Below are 18,148 nucleotides of genomic sequence, written 5' to 3'. Positions count from 1 at the left end.
CATAGCTAATCGCTTGTGTTTATTATATTTTATATCAAAAGTGATAATAATTGTAATTTAATTGCTGTAAACATGAAAAAAACATTGGCAAATGCTAAAAAAACGTGCGAGGGGTCCACATCTAATGACGGTCCGCGACCGACTAACGGCCGGCTGGCACAACAGGCGCTGGACTGCACACACACAGCTATGCGGTCGTAGGTATCGATGGTCTAAATCAAAATACAACTGCGGATGTGTGGATTTCTCATGTTCTCGCATAGCGAACTAAAGCGGGTCAGTCTCCCCCAGTCCCAAAATCCGATTTTGAAAATGACCCTTTAATTCAAAGCAAATTCGATTTCACTGAAACAGAGTTAAGTTTCTTTCTTGAATATGAAATCAATTTGATTGGCTTGTCTGAGGGCTAGGAATCAAACTGTCATATGTAAATTAGTCACTTAGTTTATATAGATTAGTCACTTAGGTTCATTTTTTTTTTTTATTATTTATTGAGTTAGTTTATACATTTGAATATAAACTAATATAAACAAGATCATATTTCATTTTGTAAATTTACATATTTTTACAGTAAATATAACATTTATTTTTAAATACATTCATTCTTCAGACTTTCAGGTATTTCATCATACATTTTTAGTCCTTTGTACATTAGGCAGTTCTGTGATTTTGTTTTTTTCATATGTGGCAATCTAATCCTATTTACATTTCTGGTTTCGTAATTATGAACATCTCTATTAAAAACAATTTCATCCTTAAAATATTTTGGCATTTGGTTGTTCATGATTTTATGTACAAAAATTAACACATTATATAATAGTCTCTTTTTTATAGAAATCCAATTTAGCTGTTCTCTCATTTGATCTATGCTTGCGTATTTTCCTTTTCCTAGTATACATCTCACTTATTATATGAATTGCTTTCTAAATGCTCATGGCAACCGGTCTGCCAAAGTTCAACAGACATAAATGCATTATGTACAAATTTTTACAATTCAATTTACAATATATTCGACAAGTGTATACCCATTTCCACACCTCGCACTACGACACACAGAGTATATCCTAAGTGGTACACAAATAGTATCATTTCAAATATTAAAATTAAACATATTTTTCATAAGCAATGGAAAAAAACACGTCACAACTTGGACTATGCTAATTTTTCAGCCTATCGCTCCATCGTAAAACATGAAATCAGTGAAGCTTTTAAAAATCATTTAACTTCAATGGAAGAAAAATTATCTATCGATCCCAAACAGTTTTGGAAGTACATTAAGGATCTAAAAAAATCCAACAACTCATTTAAGTCTATGATTCTTGACGGAGAGGAATTGACTACTGATGATAAAATCGCTAATAGTTTTGCAACCTTTTTTTCATCTGTTTACAAAAATGTCCAACCAACTCTCAATATTGACTCTACCCTTCACACTGTACAGATTGGGCCCTCATTCGACCTGGTCAGTATTTCAGAAAAAGATGTTAAGGAGGCACTCTCAAATTTAAAGAAACCTCACTCCATCGGTCCTGACAATATTCCAACATTTATACTAAAGGGTTGTTCCGACCTTTTAATACCACCATTATGTCATCTCTTCAATGTATGCCTAAAAAACGGGATTCTCCCAGACATCTGGAGATTAACTAAAATAACCCCTATCTACAAGAAGGGAGACAAACGCGATATCCGGAATTATCGACCAGTTGCCGTTCTATGTTCCATCATGAAAATATTCGAGAAAATTCTACATAAATATATACTTAATCACGTTAATCCAATTCTTGATGACCGTCAATATGGTTTTAGACCCCAGATGTCAGTAACATCAAACCTCTTATGCATCTCAGATTTCTTATCACAAACTCTCGACAATCGGGGACAGGTGGATGTTGCTTATTTTGACCTGGAAAAAGCATTCGACAAGGTTGACATCGACATTCTTCTAAATAAGCTAGCTTCATTTGGTTTTTCCAAAAGACTACTCTGTTTTTTTGCTTCATATTTTCGAAATCGTAGACAGTTTGTTTATTATAATGGTTCCAGTTCTTTGGAATTCATAGTTTTTTCTGGAGTTCCTCAGGGGTCCATCCTTGGACCACTTCTGTTTCTGATTTTTATTAACGATATTGGTTCAGTCATCACACATTCGCTGTATTTACTATTTGCAGATGACTTGAAACTATATCGCTCAATAAAAAATCATCTTGACTGTATTCTCCTTCAATGTGATATTGACTGCGTCTCAAACTGGGCCAAAATAAATGGCTTGAACTTCAGTACACCCAAGTGCAATATCGTCTCGTATACAAGATCAAAGAAACCGCATGTATTTGAATATACAATCAATGAAATTATTCTCCAACACCTAAACCAAATCAAAGACCTAGGAGTTATTTACGACAGCAAACTAACTTTTCACCAACACATCGATGATTTAATAAGCAGAGCATACAGGCTTCTCGGCTTCGTAATTAGAAACTCATATCCGTTTCGTAACACAAAAACACTGACGTTATTATATAACACACTAGTCCTAAGTGTACTTGAATCAAACTCGATCATCTGGGCTCCACATGAATTAACATACACTTTACGCATTGAAAGAGTCCATAAAAATTTTTTAAGGTTTTTATTCTCGCGGCTCTATGGACGTTACCCTTGGCTTTACCCATCGATTTATATATTAGGCATGACCAATTACCACTCCCTAGAGACACGTAGAGGTATTGCTTTGCTTAAATATTTTTTCCAACTAATAAACGGTCACTTATCTAATAATGAGATACTGGCCCAATTAAATTTTTTTGTACCAGAGTCTCACTCTCGAGGACGTCATCACAATCTTCTATATAGTAGAGCAAGCCGCACTAATTTATTAATGAACTCACCTGTAGGGAGAGCTACGTACTTTTTGAATGCGGTAGATAAAAAATTAGATTTTTTTTTTGTGTCCTATAGCGCATTTGCGAGATTTTTGGCATTGCATATACACTGCATAAATGGTACAATTATAACGTCTTAGGCTTTATTACCTGTAATTGTTATAAATAAATGTACAAATTATATATAAATAAATAAATAAATAAATAGCTCTATTCTGTATAACATCTAGCTTGTTCAAGTTTCCTTCATTGGCCAAATACAACATAGTAGAGCAATAATCTAAATGTGGAGCAACTATAGTTTTATAAATCAGCTCTGTAGTGTTTCCATTTAGTTTATTTCTTAATCTTCTAAGAAAATTGACTTTTTTAGATACCTTCTTTAGCACATATTCAAAATTTGCTGCGAAAGTTAGTTTTGAATCTAGTATCACACCTAGGTACTTAATTTCATTTACTTTTTCAATTTTTTCGTCATTAATTGTCAATTTTAACTCTGTGTTATACGTTTTGTTGCCTATTTCCATATATTTTGTTTTGTTGACATTCAGTTTTAATTGGTTTAATTTCAGTTAATTAATTAATGGTTATAGGCTTTTGAAAATAAAATAAAACATAGCATATTCAGTTATATACCAATGGTACAAAGTTTTTCTCATTAGTTTGTGGTGTCATTACAGGCGGCGTGCACCTTCCAAGTGCGCACCATGCAGACATACCACATTGAGTCCCGCAGCTGGTCGGACATCGGCTACAACTTCCTAGTTGGCGGGGACGGCGCGGCCTACGAAGGCCGAGGTTGGAACGGCGTGGGTGCGCACACCAAGGGCTACAACCTGCGCAGTGTGGGCATCGCCTTCATAGGCACTTTCAATGACGTCCTCCCTCCGGCTCGCCAGCTCGAGGCCTGCAAATATCTGTTGCAGCTGGGCGTGGAGCAAGGGAAGCTCACTGAGGACTATAAGCTCTATGGCCATCGCCAGCTCATCCCTTCGCTAAGTCCCGGCGACGCTTTGTATAATGAAATCACAAAATGGCCACATTTTTCAAAAAAAATCTAATGAACCTTATACTCAAACTAAGTTCGACCAAAAACAAAATCCTCTTCCCTAGTGTTGTCCAAAATGAAGGGAGGTGACCAACGAGAGCTAGCGAACTAGTAATAAACCATTTCCTTTCTATGCATGGCAAAAGTAATGTAATAACTGATTTATATTATATTATGTTACAATGAAAACTCACTTAAGACTAAAGTTATAAACTTCCAAAGACTTGGTTTTAAACTATGTTTGTGTTTTTTTTTTAGTAAAATGTGAATTACATACAAGTGAAAAGGTGCAAATCCGAACAATCAATGACAGTGTGATCATATTTTATGTAGGCTAGTGTATATATTATGATTATAACCAAAATATATTAAATGTTTTAAAACAGCCTTTTTTTATTATTGTTGACTGGCATAAAAAATCCTGCAATATCTTTCAAGTGAAGAAAATCAAAGATTACATTGGTGGTTTATGACAGCAAGCAAGTGGTGAGCAACTTTCCAATTCTACATATTCTGGTGTTTCTATAAAAAATAATTTATTAAATCTTAATGCAGACTCGACACTATGCGCTTGCATCCCACGGCAATTCTCTTCACCACACACTCAAAAATGGACATGGCGTTCGACCCATGTCAGTTTTTGAAACCTTATCAAGTAACGCAACAGCCACCATTACACAACCAATAAAAATCCAACCAACAATTACGCAATACGAAATGAGAAAGCAGCACTCTGGTAAGGTCTCGCCAAGAGTAATAATCCAGTATAACATTACACAACCAATAAAAATCCAACCAACAATTACGCAATACAAGAATGAGAAAGCAGCACTCTGGTAAGGTCTCGCCAAGAGTAATAATCCAGTATAACATTACACAACCAATAAAAATCCAACCAACAATTACGCAATACGAAATGAGAAAGCAGCACTCTGGTAAGGTCTCGCCAAGAGTAATAATCCAGTATAACATTACACAACCAATAAAAATCCAACCAACAATTACGCAATACAAGAATGAGAAAGCAGCACTCTGGTAAGGTCTCGCCAAGAGTAATAATCCAGTATAACATTACACAACCAATAAAAATCCAACCAACAATTACGCAATACAAGAATGAGAAAGCAGCACTCTGGTAAGGTCTCGCCAAGAGTAATAATCCAGTATAACATTACACAACCAATAAAAATCCAACCAACAATTACGCAATACAAGAATGAGAAAGTAGCACTCTCATAAGGTCTCGCCAAGAGTAAAAATCTGGTATAACATTTTACCCATCTATTTTCTATTCTTATTGTAAAATTGTTGAATTATTTTTCACCCACAATGGTACTTTATGAAATCACAATAAGTCTGTAATATGCTGTATTTAAACTGTTTCGGTTCACTAAACCCAGGATATGAAAAATCCTTTCTTGTGATGCATCAAGAAATCGATGCGCGGGAGCAATTATGAGTTTCATACGCTTCGCGTCTAAGACAACTTGCGACTGTTTGATTTAACGGAAGTCACTAGAAAGAGTTGCAAGAGTAGTATTGTGTAAATTTAAGGTTAAACACGCCGCCGGAAGATGTCATCGCAGGTTAATAAAATTTTGTGATTTTTCTCATATAGTATAGGATCAATCATTAAACATTTAGGGATTTTTAAAACAAAAAAATTCACTCCGCCCTACTGAGGGCCTCATCAATCACTATAGGGAATGAATGGAGCGGGCATTCATTGAACACCTTCGCTGGTCTGTACCGATCCACATTCACACATCGCCCGCTCTTCAAGGACTATTTTACACATCGGGAGAAAGATATAAAGCAAGTACTCGCAACTTCTGGTTATTAGTGCTTTATTAAAGTAAATAAATCATGATATTGACAAACTGGATTCATCAGAATTCTTATATCTATGCCAATCTGCATTAAACAGAACATTAGTAGACAAATATTTCATTGTTTTAGTAAAAATTAAATATGTTTTATACACGTCATTATAATCAATTACAACAAAAATACGCTCTAGATAATATTAATATAAACTGATCATCATAAACATTGCACATCTATGGGATTCAGCTACAAAGATTAACTTTTGACATTTTAAATATAATTAACCCTTTCGTACATTACGTATATTTGAAAGATTTCAGAAGTTTTCCTCCCTATTTAAAGAGAGAAAAAATTGACGGTTACGTTTTCCAATTTATTGCTGACATTACTGGCTTTTTTAATTGGATTTAAGCTACTTGTTCAGGCGGTAGCCATTTTTATATTTAGAAAGATGATTTTGAGTTGAATCTTTTAAGAAAATTTTTAATGTTAATTTTGAAGGTATTTTTTGTTTAATTTTTAAGTCACTTTTAAAAATTAACATTTTGTAAACGATCCCTCTGAGACCTAATTTAGGTCTCAGACTTTGTAAAGAAATAAGTTTGAAAGAGCAAATTTTAAACAAGTCGTCAATTGTCGTCAAGTCCCAGATAGTTTCTACTAATGCCAGTTTTAATTCAGTTTTGAAAGGGTTATGTTAAAGATGTATATTTTTTATTTTCAATGCATCCCATACAGGCTCTAGTGCTAAAAACCAGCAAAATTCGCAAGCCTAATACATACATAATGTCATCAGAACAATAATCGCACAAGAAAATATAAAATTCGCAAAAATAAACAATATTTCCAAACCATAAATAATAAATCATTGAAGAATCAAATACATCCAGACAAGGTTTAAAATTTTTCCAGTACATCTCACAGTAACAAAAAAATAACAGAAATTGCCTGAAAAATCTCTTAACAACAATTTGATTAGGGCGGTATTGTAATTTATTGACAATACATCTCTTAAGTGATCTTCGATATTAATTTATGATTAATACATTAAACTAACTCATAATATTCACTACAGAATAATAATTAATAATGTATAAATTGTGTGTGAAAAACTATAAAATGATTAGTTATTCCTTTCGATATTACATATTACAATAAGTCGTTATTTGAATATTAATTAATTCTTTTATTTTTCAGACATGAACATGTTTGAAAAAAGACTTATCTAGAAAAGAATTGAACCAAAAAATATTAGATCATTATAAATCGCAAATCGCATTATGTAAATGTTCAATTCTCTCTGATGGTAATAATAATAAGATTTTATTGCAGTATTTAAAATAATTAATCAAAGATAAACAATTCTTTACCAACAGTTGAATCAACCAAATACATACAAATGTAATAAAATATTAAATAGCATTATATTTTAAAAAAATCAGTATTAAAATAACATAGCAACAGAAAATCGCAAAATATACGCACACATATGGTTAAACTAATAGCTTACATATACGTATTAAAGCCTAATACACATTTCCAGTTTATATATCAGATTAGCTATGCATATTTATTATAATAAATTGAATGGTTCCAACGCCGGTTGAACAAAACATTCCAACACATAAATAGAAAACTTACAAGGCAAAAATTTAAACATAACTTATTTTAATTTTACAGATAATGTTAGATAAAAACACGAAGAACAAAACAGTTTCTTTTTAAATATTAATAATGTTATTATTACATTATTAATTATCCTAACAAAACCTTGGAATTAAGTTAAATTAAAAAAAAAAACAATAAAGAACAACACTTTTTATATAAATACATTTTATTTGTGAATCATCCTTTCATTTGTCATATAAAATGTTAAACCATATTTTGTTGGCTTCTGTTATTTACAAGTTTTATTATTTTAAGTTTTTTATAGTAAAGCACTAAGAAAGTTAGATTACTAAAGAAAATATTAATAATATCTGTCAAAAATATAGCAACGTAATAAATTGGAACAAAATAAGATAGTACAAAAAAAAATTAAATGCAGCTTTAATATTTTTGACTTCATACTATTTCTACACATGAATTGCAATCCACCAAAAGAAAAAACACAAATGGCCTTACTAATAAATATGTTTTAAATTTTACACAACTGATAAATACTTAACAATGTGTGGTAAATGGTTGTTTATCAGTTATATAAAATTCAAAACATGTTTATTAGTAAGGGGGTTAGTGTAAAAATGATAAGATGTACTTACTAATATGTAATTCGATTGAAAAATAATTTTATTTTACGCTTTTTTAATACTCAATTAAAATATCTTAGATAACACCTTTTAAAGATATTTGTTATTTGATCAAAATTATTAAAAAATAGAGCGAGTTACAAAGTTATCATCACATGACTTTAAAATAGAACTTTAAACTTAAAAAATAACTAAATAAAGAAGTAATAAATAATATTGCAAAAACAATGATAATACTATTATGTTCACGTAAGCACATTATATTAGTTTGTAAATACAGAGCACAGTGAATACGAATTTATGAACACAGAGTTCCTTTATTGTGCTGAAGACACCATTACAGAAATAAACAAATTTGTGAAGAACAAAAATACGACAGGAAATAGATTATGGCACGAATTATTAAATTTACCATCAAGCGTAAAATAAACTTAAATAGTTATTAGATTGCATTTTTTTATTTCCCTTTGATAAGGCAAACTAGACTGTGACTTTATTTACGTTTTTCCAGAACAAAAACTACAAGATTCGTATATGTTTGACAAAAACAATGTCTATACAAAAAACATAATTTACCAAAACTTCATTTTTTTCAAACTAGTAATTTTTTTAAATAATACAAAAAGTCAAAAATCTTTTTTTTATCCAAAATTTGTTCTTGAAAATTGCAAAAATTAAGTCACTGACTACTCCTGAGTCAATCAAATTTATGTTAAATTTATGATAAAAATAGATTATTTATTAAACTTCTTTTCAATTTTATAAAAACATTGCGCATATAATCTATTTATTGTTAATAAAAAAAATTTAAAGTAAAGACAGGTCATTTCACAGAAATTCAAATGTAAAATTGTCATCAAACAGCCATTCAGCGTCAGTTTGTTTCAAATGTCAAAAAAAAAAACAAAATGGCTATTTGATGACATTGTTACATGTGAAATTCTGCGAAACAACTAGGCCTAATTGACAATATTAATTTTGAATTCATAAATAAATTAAAATGTGTAATATTCTAGAGGGTAAAAGTTCTAATTGAAGTTAATTATATTTTAATACAAAACAAGTTCGTTGTCAGAGATGCAAAATATATATTTTTTAATAAATTTAAACATAATACTTTTAAATTTGTTATTTCATGTGCATTAACAACAGCAATTGTAACTATCTAATTAATTTTTGATATTTGATAGTACCTACCTATTCAATTTTTCAAGAGTTTGAATGTTTTAAGAAATGTAAATAAATGACCAAATAATAATACAGAACGCAAAATACATAAATCGACATAAAGTTAAAATTTATTTATCATTATGCAATTTGTTAATTAAGTAAAAATTAAAGTAACCATTAATTTAATTTTTCTTCTCTCAAATATCACAAAACTAACTAATTGAGAAGTTAACCCATAAAGCTGTGCCAAATACTTTTAATAAAAGAGGCTGTTTGTTTTTTAAATACTTTTTTTAGCTTGTAATAAAAATTATGCTTTTAAACAAGTTTCTATGAACAAATAAATTTTTGTTAAACTTCATTTTATTTATAGCATAAATATATAGAAAACTCATTTATATTCACATTTCATAAATAAATATGTACATCAACCGACAAAAATATAGTCAGTTACCTCGCTTACATGCAGTGGCGGTCCATAATTTTTCAGTGAGTTAGAGAAAAGTCACGGACTGCCACTGGTACCTATCCCAAATATTATGTTGTGACATATTTTTTAATACAGCATTCAAATTAAGTTTTGTATATTTACAACAACAAGATTAGAGATCAAATTAATAAACAACATTCAAGGAACATTCACAGATTTATGCATACATACACAAAAATATTTGGTGAAAAAATTCAAACATTCAACAATAATTAACTATTAATGTCAGGGCTGCAGCTCTCAAGAATTCCTTAATGTGTGTCTAATCTCGAGTGGCAGAATAGAAATTAAACAATGTTAACTAGCACTACGGGGTGCCGGCCCTTAAATTTAAAACGAATTAATGTTACATTGGACATTAGTGGTTACAAAGCTTATTAAGTGAATTACTTGAATTAGCGACTAAGCAATTAGGAAAGATAGCTTTGAGAATTCTGTGGTGTATCTTTCTACATGCTTAGAGTTAACATACAATTCATTACAATAATAAAGTTTTTATTATTACGATTATCCGTCAAATAAACGGTTTAAAACATACAACAAAATAACTTCCACTTCAGTCTTTCTAACACCTTCAAAACAAAAACTTCTGACACTTCAACCGGTAGCGAAGAAACGGAACCCCATCAATTTGGAATGAAAGCGAAAAGTAAAGGAAAATTATTATTTTAAATATTTGGTAAAACTTTCGTCATAAACTTAACTTTATTTTTTTTTAATAACATACACAGTAAGCTCTCTCATTTTAAGATTTAAATATGCTTAACATAATATTTATATTAATATATCCCACAATCATCACATTCTTCATTAAATAAATGAGGTTCTATTACAGCACTGCAGGAATAATAAAACAATTGAAACATTAACTTACTTTGTGTATGACACATTATTATAACAAAATGACAACCGGTTTCGAAAATTGATTTTTGGCGATGGCGGATAATCGCACTCATATAATGATACGCGTGATATATTTTATAATTTAACGACCCAAATGCAGTGACAGCCATGTTCATTGCATTACAAGAAGCAAGCTGTGGCATGTATGGACTATGTATAAACATACTAGAACTAATTCAGAAAAAAATATCCTAATATATAAGCACCCTTGAGGTGATTTTTCACAAAAACGGCGCTATATAAATTAGCCAGATATTATTATTATGCGGACGCATGCAACTTTTCCACGGTTCATGCGCCATGTTGACTTACTTGAGGCAACAAATTAAGCGAAACTAGACAATACGCAAATCTTGCAATACTTAGTTTTAATATAATAATAATATTCCCATTCCTCTTGAAATGCTATAGCTTATATGTGCCTTAAAACTTCAGCCGTAGTCGTCAACCATGACTTGTTCAAGATAACACCACATTCAATACTGTGACGATGGCATTGTTCTGTAGAAAACCGGTTAACATTTTGTTAAAAATAAAGTTACATAGCTAGAGTGTTTCACTTTAAAGTTGTTAATTTATAAAAAAAACTAAATCAGCGTCAATTGAATGCCGAGTATTTTTTTTCACAGGGAGTCGGGTGTCAGGGTGTCTTGAGTAGAAGTGGTTAGGCGCTAGGCGGGCGGCAGGGCCCAGAGGGTGGCGGTGCGGTCGGCAGATGTGGACAGGAAGGAGAAGTCCCGCGGGTGCCAGCGCCCCGAGATGGCCTTGTCCGAGTGGCGGCCCACCACCACGCTCGGGAGCGCCACCGTCAGGTCACCTGCAATTCACAAGGACAGCATTTATATTGGGAAATACGTACATTCAATAAGGCTTGGTACTGAAGAGCAGATGCTTTCGTATCATGCCAAAACAGAACATTTAAGAAAAGTGAAGAAATAGGGCCAACTAACAATAAACCAAACCTAACATAACACAGATTACTCTTTGATCTTTTACAATAATTTCACTCAAATACGGTCCAAAATCATTCCAATCCTTGATATTTCGTTATATCTTCTAAACAAGTCATCAAAAAAGATTTTCTTTGCGGATATTATCTTTGGACTATATAGCTGTGTTATGAAGTATGTATACAATTGTGGTCCATCAAATATTTCGCTAAATAAAGGATCATAATTGAGAGCATGTTAGTAAAAGTTAAAGTTACCTGCACTGACCGTTGACAAGTGAATAAATATGGTGGAATAAGGGTATTCCCAAACTATAACAATATCATTTAGTGTAAAAAACAGTTAAGTAGATGTGAGCCATGTTTCAAATATAGATGTTTAGACCATAGGTGTGGCGTAGGACTACAGTTGTGTGAAATTATAGTACTGATGTTTTTGTACATACATAAAAAATAAGTAAAATAAGAAAACTGCTGATTTACAAAACTAAAAGTGACCAATTGACACGATGCTTAACCCAAAGCGAATAAATTAGCAGTTGATGAATGCAAAAAACCTACTTTGAAAAATTCTTAGACATTTGCTAAAAAATAGATCGTACAGACTTAAAATTAAACATTTACTGGAAAGAAAAAGATACCATTGTAAGATTCTGTAGGTTACAAAGACTGCGCTGGGCTGAACATTTCGAAAGAATGCAAGATGACAGGTAATCGATGACTCATGTCCAAGCGGGTGCCCCAGTGGAAGCGACTCTTGACTCTTGATCAGAATGAAGATGAGTTATCAAGAAATTCTACGAAGTGATGTTGGCCTACCTTGCAGATCGGTCAGTATCAGCTTGGAGTCGTAGCTGGCGGTGAGCAGGTAATAGGCGGCCGGGGAGAAGCGCACTGAGCGCACGTCCTGCGAGTGCGGCCTGAAACTCTGCAGAGTGCGTGCACCGCGCACATCGTACAGCACGCACGCTGCGTCCTCGTGGCCCGACACCAGCAGGCGGCCCGATGGCTCCACGCTCACGCTGCCCACGGGGGACCCCTGCAAACACACAATACGGTAAAACCAAAATACCCTAAATCACCAAACAGAAAATCTTATGTGCGATCTATACCGTTTTGAAAGAAAGCTGATGCCACCAAATTGCACAATGAAATTGGTTATCTGTTCAAAACAGGATTTCGACGTTTGAAAATGTAAAGAAAGGGTCAATTGACGTTACTACAAGCACACTGGAAATGAACGCAAAACACTATTATCAGTTTATATTTTCAGTGAAGAGCAGTCAACAATGTTATACTATATGTATAAATAAAGCATTAAATATAAAATATATAGACATTAATTTTTTGTAAAGAAATGTGATATGAATAATTTGCCAATAATTAAAATTTCCTTCTACCATCACAGTAAGCGAGAAATTTTGCTAGTGTATTTAAATATATTTCTTACCCTGGGTCCAATGGCAGTAGGCGGTGTGAAGAGAGCTATGCAGGCGGCAGAGCGAAGATCCCACAGACGCACGCTGCGGTCCTGCGAACCTGATGCAAACAGCGCTCCACCCCAACTGCAAAGGGAGAGCACGGGGCCCGAATGACCGCTCAGGGCCTGGAAACAAGTTCAAACACATGGCTGTAAAATAAGGTACCACTGGAGGTGCTAACAATGCAACCCAGTGACAGATTTACTAACATAATTGCAAGAGAAGATTATCTCGAAATACCGTAAAAGGTTTCTACTTCTGGTGCCCTTTCACGTAGGAGGTTGACTATCATCATGGCAATATGCATCCTACAGGACTAACTCTGCGGAACTGCACTCATCGAGTAAAAAAGATAACTCCAGGAGCAACAGAAAAAAGACAATATAATGTGTAAGAACAATTTTCTATTTCTAAAGTTTATCATGACACCTCAACACAGTTGTTGTTTCCTCTTTTACTGAGGATCTAGAACCTATCTAGTCAGTAAAGGAATACAAAATGCCTTCGTACTGGCAAGATTTGTCAGCGTTTTGGTGGCGTACCGATGCGCAGGTTTGTTGTTGATTACATTTCGTTTTCACCTCTTCTCAGGCTGTATTCTGGGTCGCTTCTTTTCAGTATACTAACTTTGTAACTCTTATAACTTCTTTCTGATGAAATATTGATTTTATACTGTGGATAAATTGTATTAATAAACTACGAATTCTACGGAATGACAGTCCCAGGCCCTCTACTCCGTATATTCGTATTTGAGTAGCAGTTTACTAATTTCTGACAAGTAACTCTTTGTACTGAAGACCATTTTAATGTGAAATAAGAGAATATGGGGTATTTACCTGGAAGGGATTTCCTGTAGCACAATCTGTGACATATATTTTACAGTCGCCTGCGCCGGCGCTGATCAGGAGGCTGGACTTGTTGCTGGTGTCCTCTATGAAGCAGAGGTCGCGGACTGTGCCGTCGTGCATCATCAATTCCACCTGATAACATTACACAAGGTAAAGTGGGTGAATAATAGCTGCAGTAACACATTAGATCTCTTAGTTTCAATATCGATACACAGATAGCTCCACAAATCATTGTCAGTCTTCCATCAAATCAAGTGTGTTTGTGGTTGTCATTGTGTTGTATAATTTTGTGGAATAGAATGCATGAATATAGAATGAATATATTTTTTTATTTTATTTTATTTTATTTTTTTTTTTTTTCTTAGGTTTGTCAACAGTGATTCATATCAAAGCTCTCGAAATACAATTACATTAATTAAACTTGGTTGATACTATCACTAATTATAGACAAACACAACATTGATGAACACAACACTGTAAGTAAAGAACATACATACACTTACATATACATTTCATAACAGCAACAGTAATTATTTTTTAGATCAACACGATAGGTAGCTTTAAGTCTTGTTTACGTTTGATTTGAAGGTGGCCAATGATGACATTGACAAATCAATGGAATGACTTTTATATGTCTCATTAAAATAACGGCACATTCTCGGTAAAGGTGAGTCATACCCCAGCTTAGTTTTATATTTTTTAATATGTAACGGAATATAATGTATAAGTCGGGAACAAAATTCTAGGAACGTTGAACATAATTTGATAGAGTAAAAAAGGGCAGTTTATTAGAGCAATAACAATTTTGAAAAGAAAATTTAAATCAATATTTAGTCTTCTCTGTTCAAGGGTGCGTACATTGTAGAAATTTAGTCTATCGGTGTAGTGAGGAAGTGATTGAGCTCGCTTATCACAATACGCTAGGTGGTACATAACATGTTTTTGAACCCGCTCTATTCGCTGAATATGAACTTTGTAGGTTGGACTCCATATAGAACTTGCGTACTCCAACACGTTGTAAATAAATATATCACCATAACAGCATTTTACGGTTTTTCAATGATAACTTTGCACTCAGTGGTGTAGTCAGATATTGGGGGAGTCAGTCAGTGATGTGATGTCTGAGTAAAACTCCCTAGATCTAGGGAGAAAAAAATTTTATAGGGAAAAAAGTTTAAAGCATTTGACAACATAAAGTAAAAATGTGAATATTTCTAGCTGCCTTTTTGTTTACGATGGCAGTATTGTGCTTACCTCATCTTGACCTTCAAGGCTGGCCGTGTCCACGTTGAACCGCATGAGCTTGACGGTCTTGTCATTGGAGCCGGTGGCCAACAGGTCCCCCGCGGGGCTCCACGATAGGCAGTACAGCGAGCCCTTGTGGTGCTTGGTGCGCTTCAGCACCACGGTCGGCTGGTACGCCTTGTGGTCCTCTCTGAAACGTGGACAAGGATTATTTATTTATGTTAGACTAGCTAAAGTCCCCGAATTTTTCCGAAATCAGACATAAACAATATTTTTTTACTTATTTTGATCATGCAAATTCATTAAGAAATATAGAAATTCTGATTTAAGGGTGGGAAAGGTGAATCAATAGTAACTATCAATAGGAGTATAAATTATAGAGAAAATGTGATAAAAATACCACCACAGAATATGAAATCTATTGTCACAATTATTTTATCAGTAAATCGGTTGAACTGGTAATAAATCATTTTAAATTTGGAGGGGGTAAAATAGAATCATATAAATAAGTCGTCTAAACGTGGCTAAAACCACAGTTCGAAAATGGCCTTGGAAGCCGAAACAGCTGTAACAATAACAAAAACCAAAAAATAATGGCAGAGCTTAATAATTATACAGGGTTTTCCAATAAGAGGTGTTATTTTGAATAGCCCACTATTTCGGTAGGTGTTACTTTTGAAGCTGTCATTTTTGAAGTGAAACTTCTTTAGGCGCGTAATGGTTTGGGGACGGAGTAAAACCGAGTCAGGATCGACACGAAAATGCGGGTACCCCCACCACCGCTCACCGTTCACTGTCCCTCTCTCACCATATGCGCTTGTTGAGGTGGGGGAGCCGCTCACGAACGTTCTCTCTCTTCTCTTCTTTCCTCTCTCTCAGACACCAGCGAACTGCGCCACGCCAAGCATCAGCTGCTTGGTTAGTATACTGCGTCGTGAGTGTAATACGAGTGAAATACGTAATTGATTGTGGTTCATACGGTTTAACAAAAGAAGTTTCACTTCTGTCTTGCGTAGGCTTGACACACCCACTTTTTTGACATTTAACAAGTAGAAACTACGCCATTAATAAAAATGGAACGATACACGCTTCAACAACGCATTAAAATTATTAAAATTCACTTGAGTGAATCAAATGCAAATCATCTTGAGTAATGAGGCCCATTTCCACCTCGGTGGCTTAGTCAACAAGCAAAATTGTCGCATCTGGGGCTCGGAAAACCCAAGAGTTATTGTTGAAAAGCCTCTCTATCCTCAAAGTGTGACTGTTTGGTGCGGCGGAGTCATTGGACCTTACTTTTTCAAAAATGAGGCTGGAGCAACAGTTACGGTGAATGGATCGCTATCGAGATATGATTAATGATTTTTATGGTCGAAATTGGATGGTATTGATCGGGACAACGTTTACTTTCAACAAGACGGCGCTACGTGCCACACAAGCAACGAAACCACTGATCTTTTACGATTGAATTTCAAAATAACACCTCTTATTGGAAAACCCCGTTTTATTAAAATTGATTTTAATTAAATTTTATTAAAAAAATTAAATGGAGTTCTACGAATTAAACACAAAAACAATAAATAAAATGTGATCTGTTCGGTTTCACATTTATTGAAAGTGGTTAGAAACCCACATTCGAAATTTCTACCGATTTATAACATATTTCTCTTAAACACTTATTTTTTATGTTCCTAAAAAAATATACATATTTTATTTTTTAAGATAATAGTTTTTATAACTGCCTTAATTTTTTTGATTTTCACTACTTTACTTTATTTGTTTTAATTTTATATCTTAATATTTAATATAAATTTGTTTAGTTTAACATAATTTCAATACAGTCCATCTTATTTACACATGTGATTTGTCACATAAATATGCAAAATGAAGACCCCAGCACAAGGAAAGCCTACAGTGAGGCTCACATTACCAAATGATATTTTAACAAAAAATACTTGCAATGTATGAATAAAAAAAGAATAAATGATTACGGAGGGTGTAATTCATGTACATAACTAACTAACTAACTAACCATCACGCCGTTTCCCCGCAGGGGTAGGCAGAGAGGACGGACCGCCAAACAACTCGGTCTTGGCACACACTCCTTGCCTCATTCACATTCATACATCGTCTCATACATACTCTTCTATTATTCTGACTCTTGACATGGCCCGACTCGAGTATCTGATTCACTTGATCGTGCCATGTCTTCCTCGGGCGTCCCCGACTTCTGCTACCATTCACATTTGCATCATATATCCTCCTTACACTCCTATCTTCGCTCATTCGCTCTACATGCCCAAACCATCTAAGCGTCCCTTTCTTAATCTTACTCATTACGCTTACATCAGCCTTGCACTCTTTGCGGATCTCCACATTCCTCACACGATCAAACATGGTTTTACCACACATACGCCTCAGGGATCTCATTTCAACAGCATTTAATCTACTTTCATCCTTTCTTTGCCAGTTCCATGCCTCACTTCCATACATCAAGGTAGGTACCAGCACTCCGTTGTGGACTGCTAACTTCGCTTCTTTGGACAATTTTTTGTTAGCGCCTACGGCGTTTAGTCCTCCATTAACGGAATTACCTGCATTTACCCTTCTTTCGATATCTCTGTCAGCCTTCCCATCTCTCGTAAACATACTTCCTAAATACACAAACTCATCCACCTGCTCCAAGTATTCCCCATTCACAATTATATTGCACACTGTTTTCGTACTCTCTCTTTCAAACACCATTACTTTAGACTTACTTACATTCATCATTAACTCATTCTTCATGCATACTTCGTTCATCCTAGACACGAGAGACTGTAGATCATCTATACTATTAGCAATCAGCACCGCATCATCAGCATACAACAGGCAACATACTTTCAAATTATTCAAATTCGCGCCCAATCCCACCTCTTTCAATTCTTGCATACAATTATCCATGTATAGATTGAATAACCACGGTGACATTACGCAGCCTTGTTTAACACCTTTTGTGATATCAAACCACCCCGTAAAACCACCGTTTACCCTAACACATGCAACGCTTCCCT

At 33.9% G+C, this 18,148-nt stretch overlaps 2 protein-coding genes across 5 annotated transcripts in view; one reads left to right on the top strand and one right to left on the bottom strand.

Moving 5' to 3' along the window:
- The window catches only part of LOC149412519 (peptidoglycan recognition protein-like), a 44,170-nt gene extending 39,854 nt beyond the window's left edge, over nucleotides 1-4,316 (top strand). For 3 of the 4 annotated variants that reach the window (XM_089646009.1, XM_089646011.1, XM_089646006.1), the window contains exon 4: nucleotides 3,566-4,316. In XM_089646009.1, coding sequence (XP_089502135.1) covers nucleotides 3,566-3,946 — 381 coding nt within the window. In that variant the 3' untranslated portion in view covers nucleotides 3,947-4,316. The remainder of the gene's footprint in view (nucleotides 1-3,565) is intronic. The other variant, XM_089646010.1, reaches the window with a different exon arrangement.
- A 4,815-nt stretch (nucleotides 4,317-9,131) lies between these two features.
- The window catches only part of LOC149412518 (WD repeat-containing protein 47), a 238,379-nt gene continuing 229,362 nt past the window's right edge, over nucleotides 9,132-18,148 (bottom strand). Inside the window, exons 7-11 of the mRNA XM_089645835.1 lie at nucleotides 15,105-15,285; nucleotides 13,839-13,982; nucleotides 12,972-13,127; nucleotides 12,341-12,560; nucleotides 9,132-11,389 (exon numbers count right to left, since the gene is read on the bottom strand). Of these exons, the coding sequence (XP_089501961.1) occupies nucleotides 11,244-11,389; nucleotides 12,341-12,560; nucleotides 12,972-13,127; nucleotides 13,839-13,982; nucleotides 15,105-15,285 (847 nt within the window). The 3' untranslated portion in view covers nucleotides 9,132-11,243. The remainder of the gene's footprint in view (nucleotides 11,390-12,340; nucleotides 12,561-12,971; nucleotides 13,128-13,838; nucleotides 13,983-15,104; nucleotides 15,286-18,148) is intronic.

This window comes from Hesperophylax consimilis, chromosome 23, assembly GCF_061612785.1.
Source record: "Hesperophylax consimilis isolate HC1 chromosome 23, BYU_Hcon_1.0, whole genome shotgun sequence".
Classification (NCBI taxonomy): domain Eukaryota; kingdom Metazoa; phylum Arthropoda; class Insecta; order Trichoptera; family Limnephilidae; genus Hesperophylax; species Hesperophylax consimilis.
The sequence above is the reverse complement of the archived record's forward strand: the minus strand, read 5'-3'. Positions and strand labels throughout refer to the sequence as shown.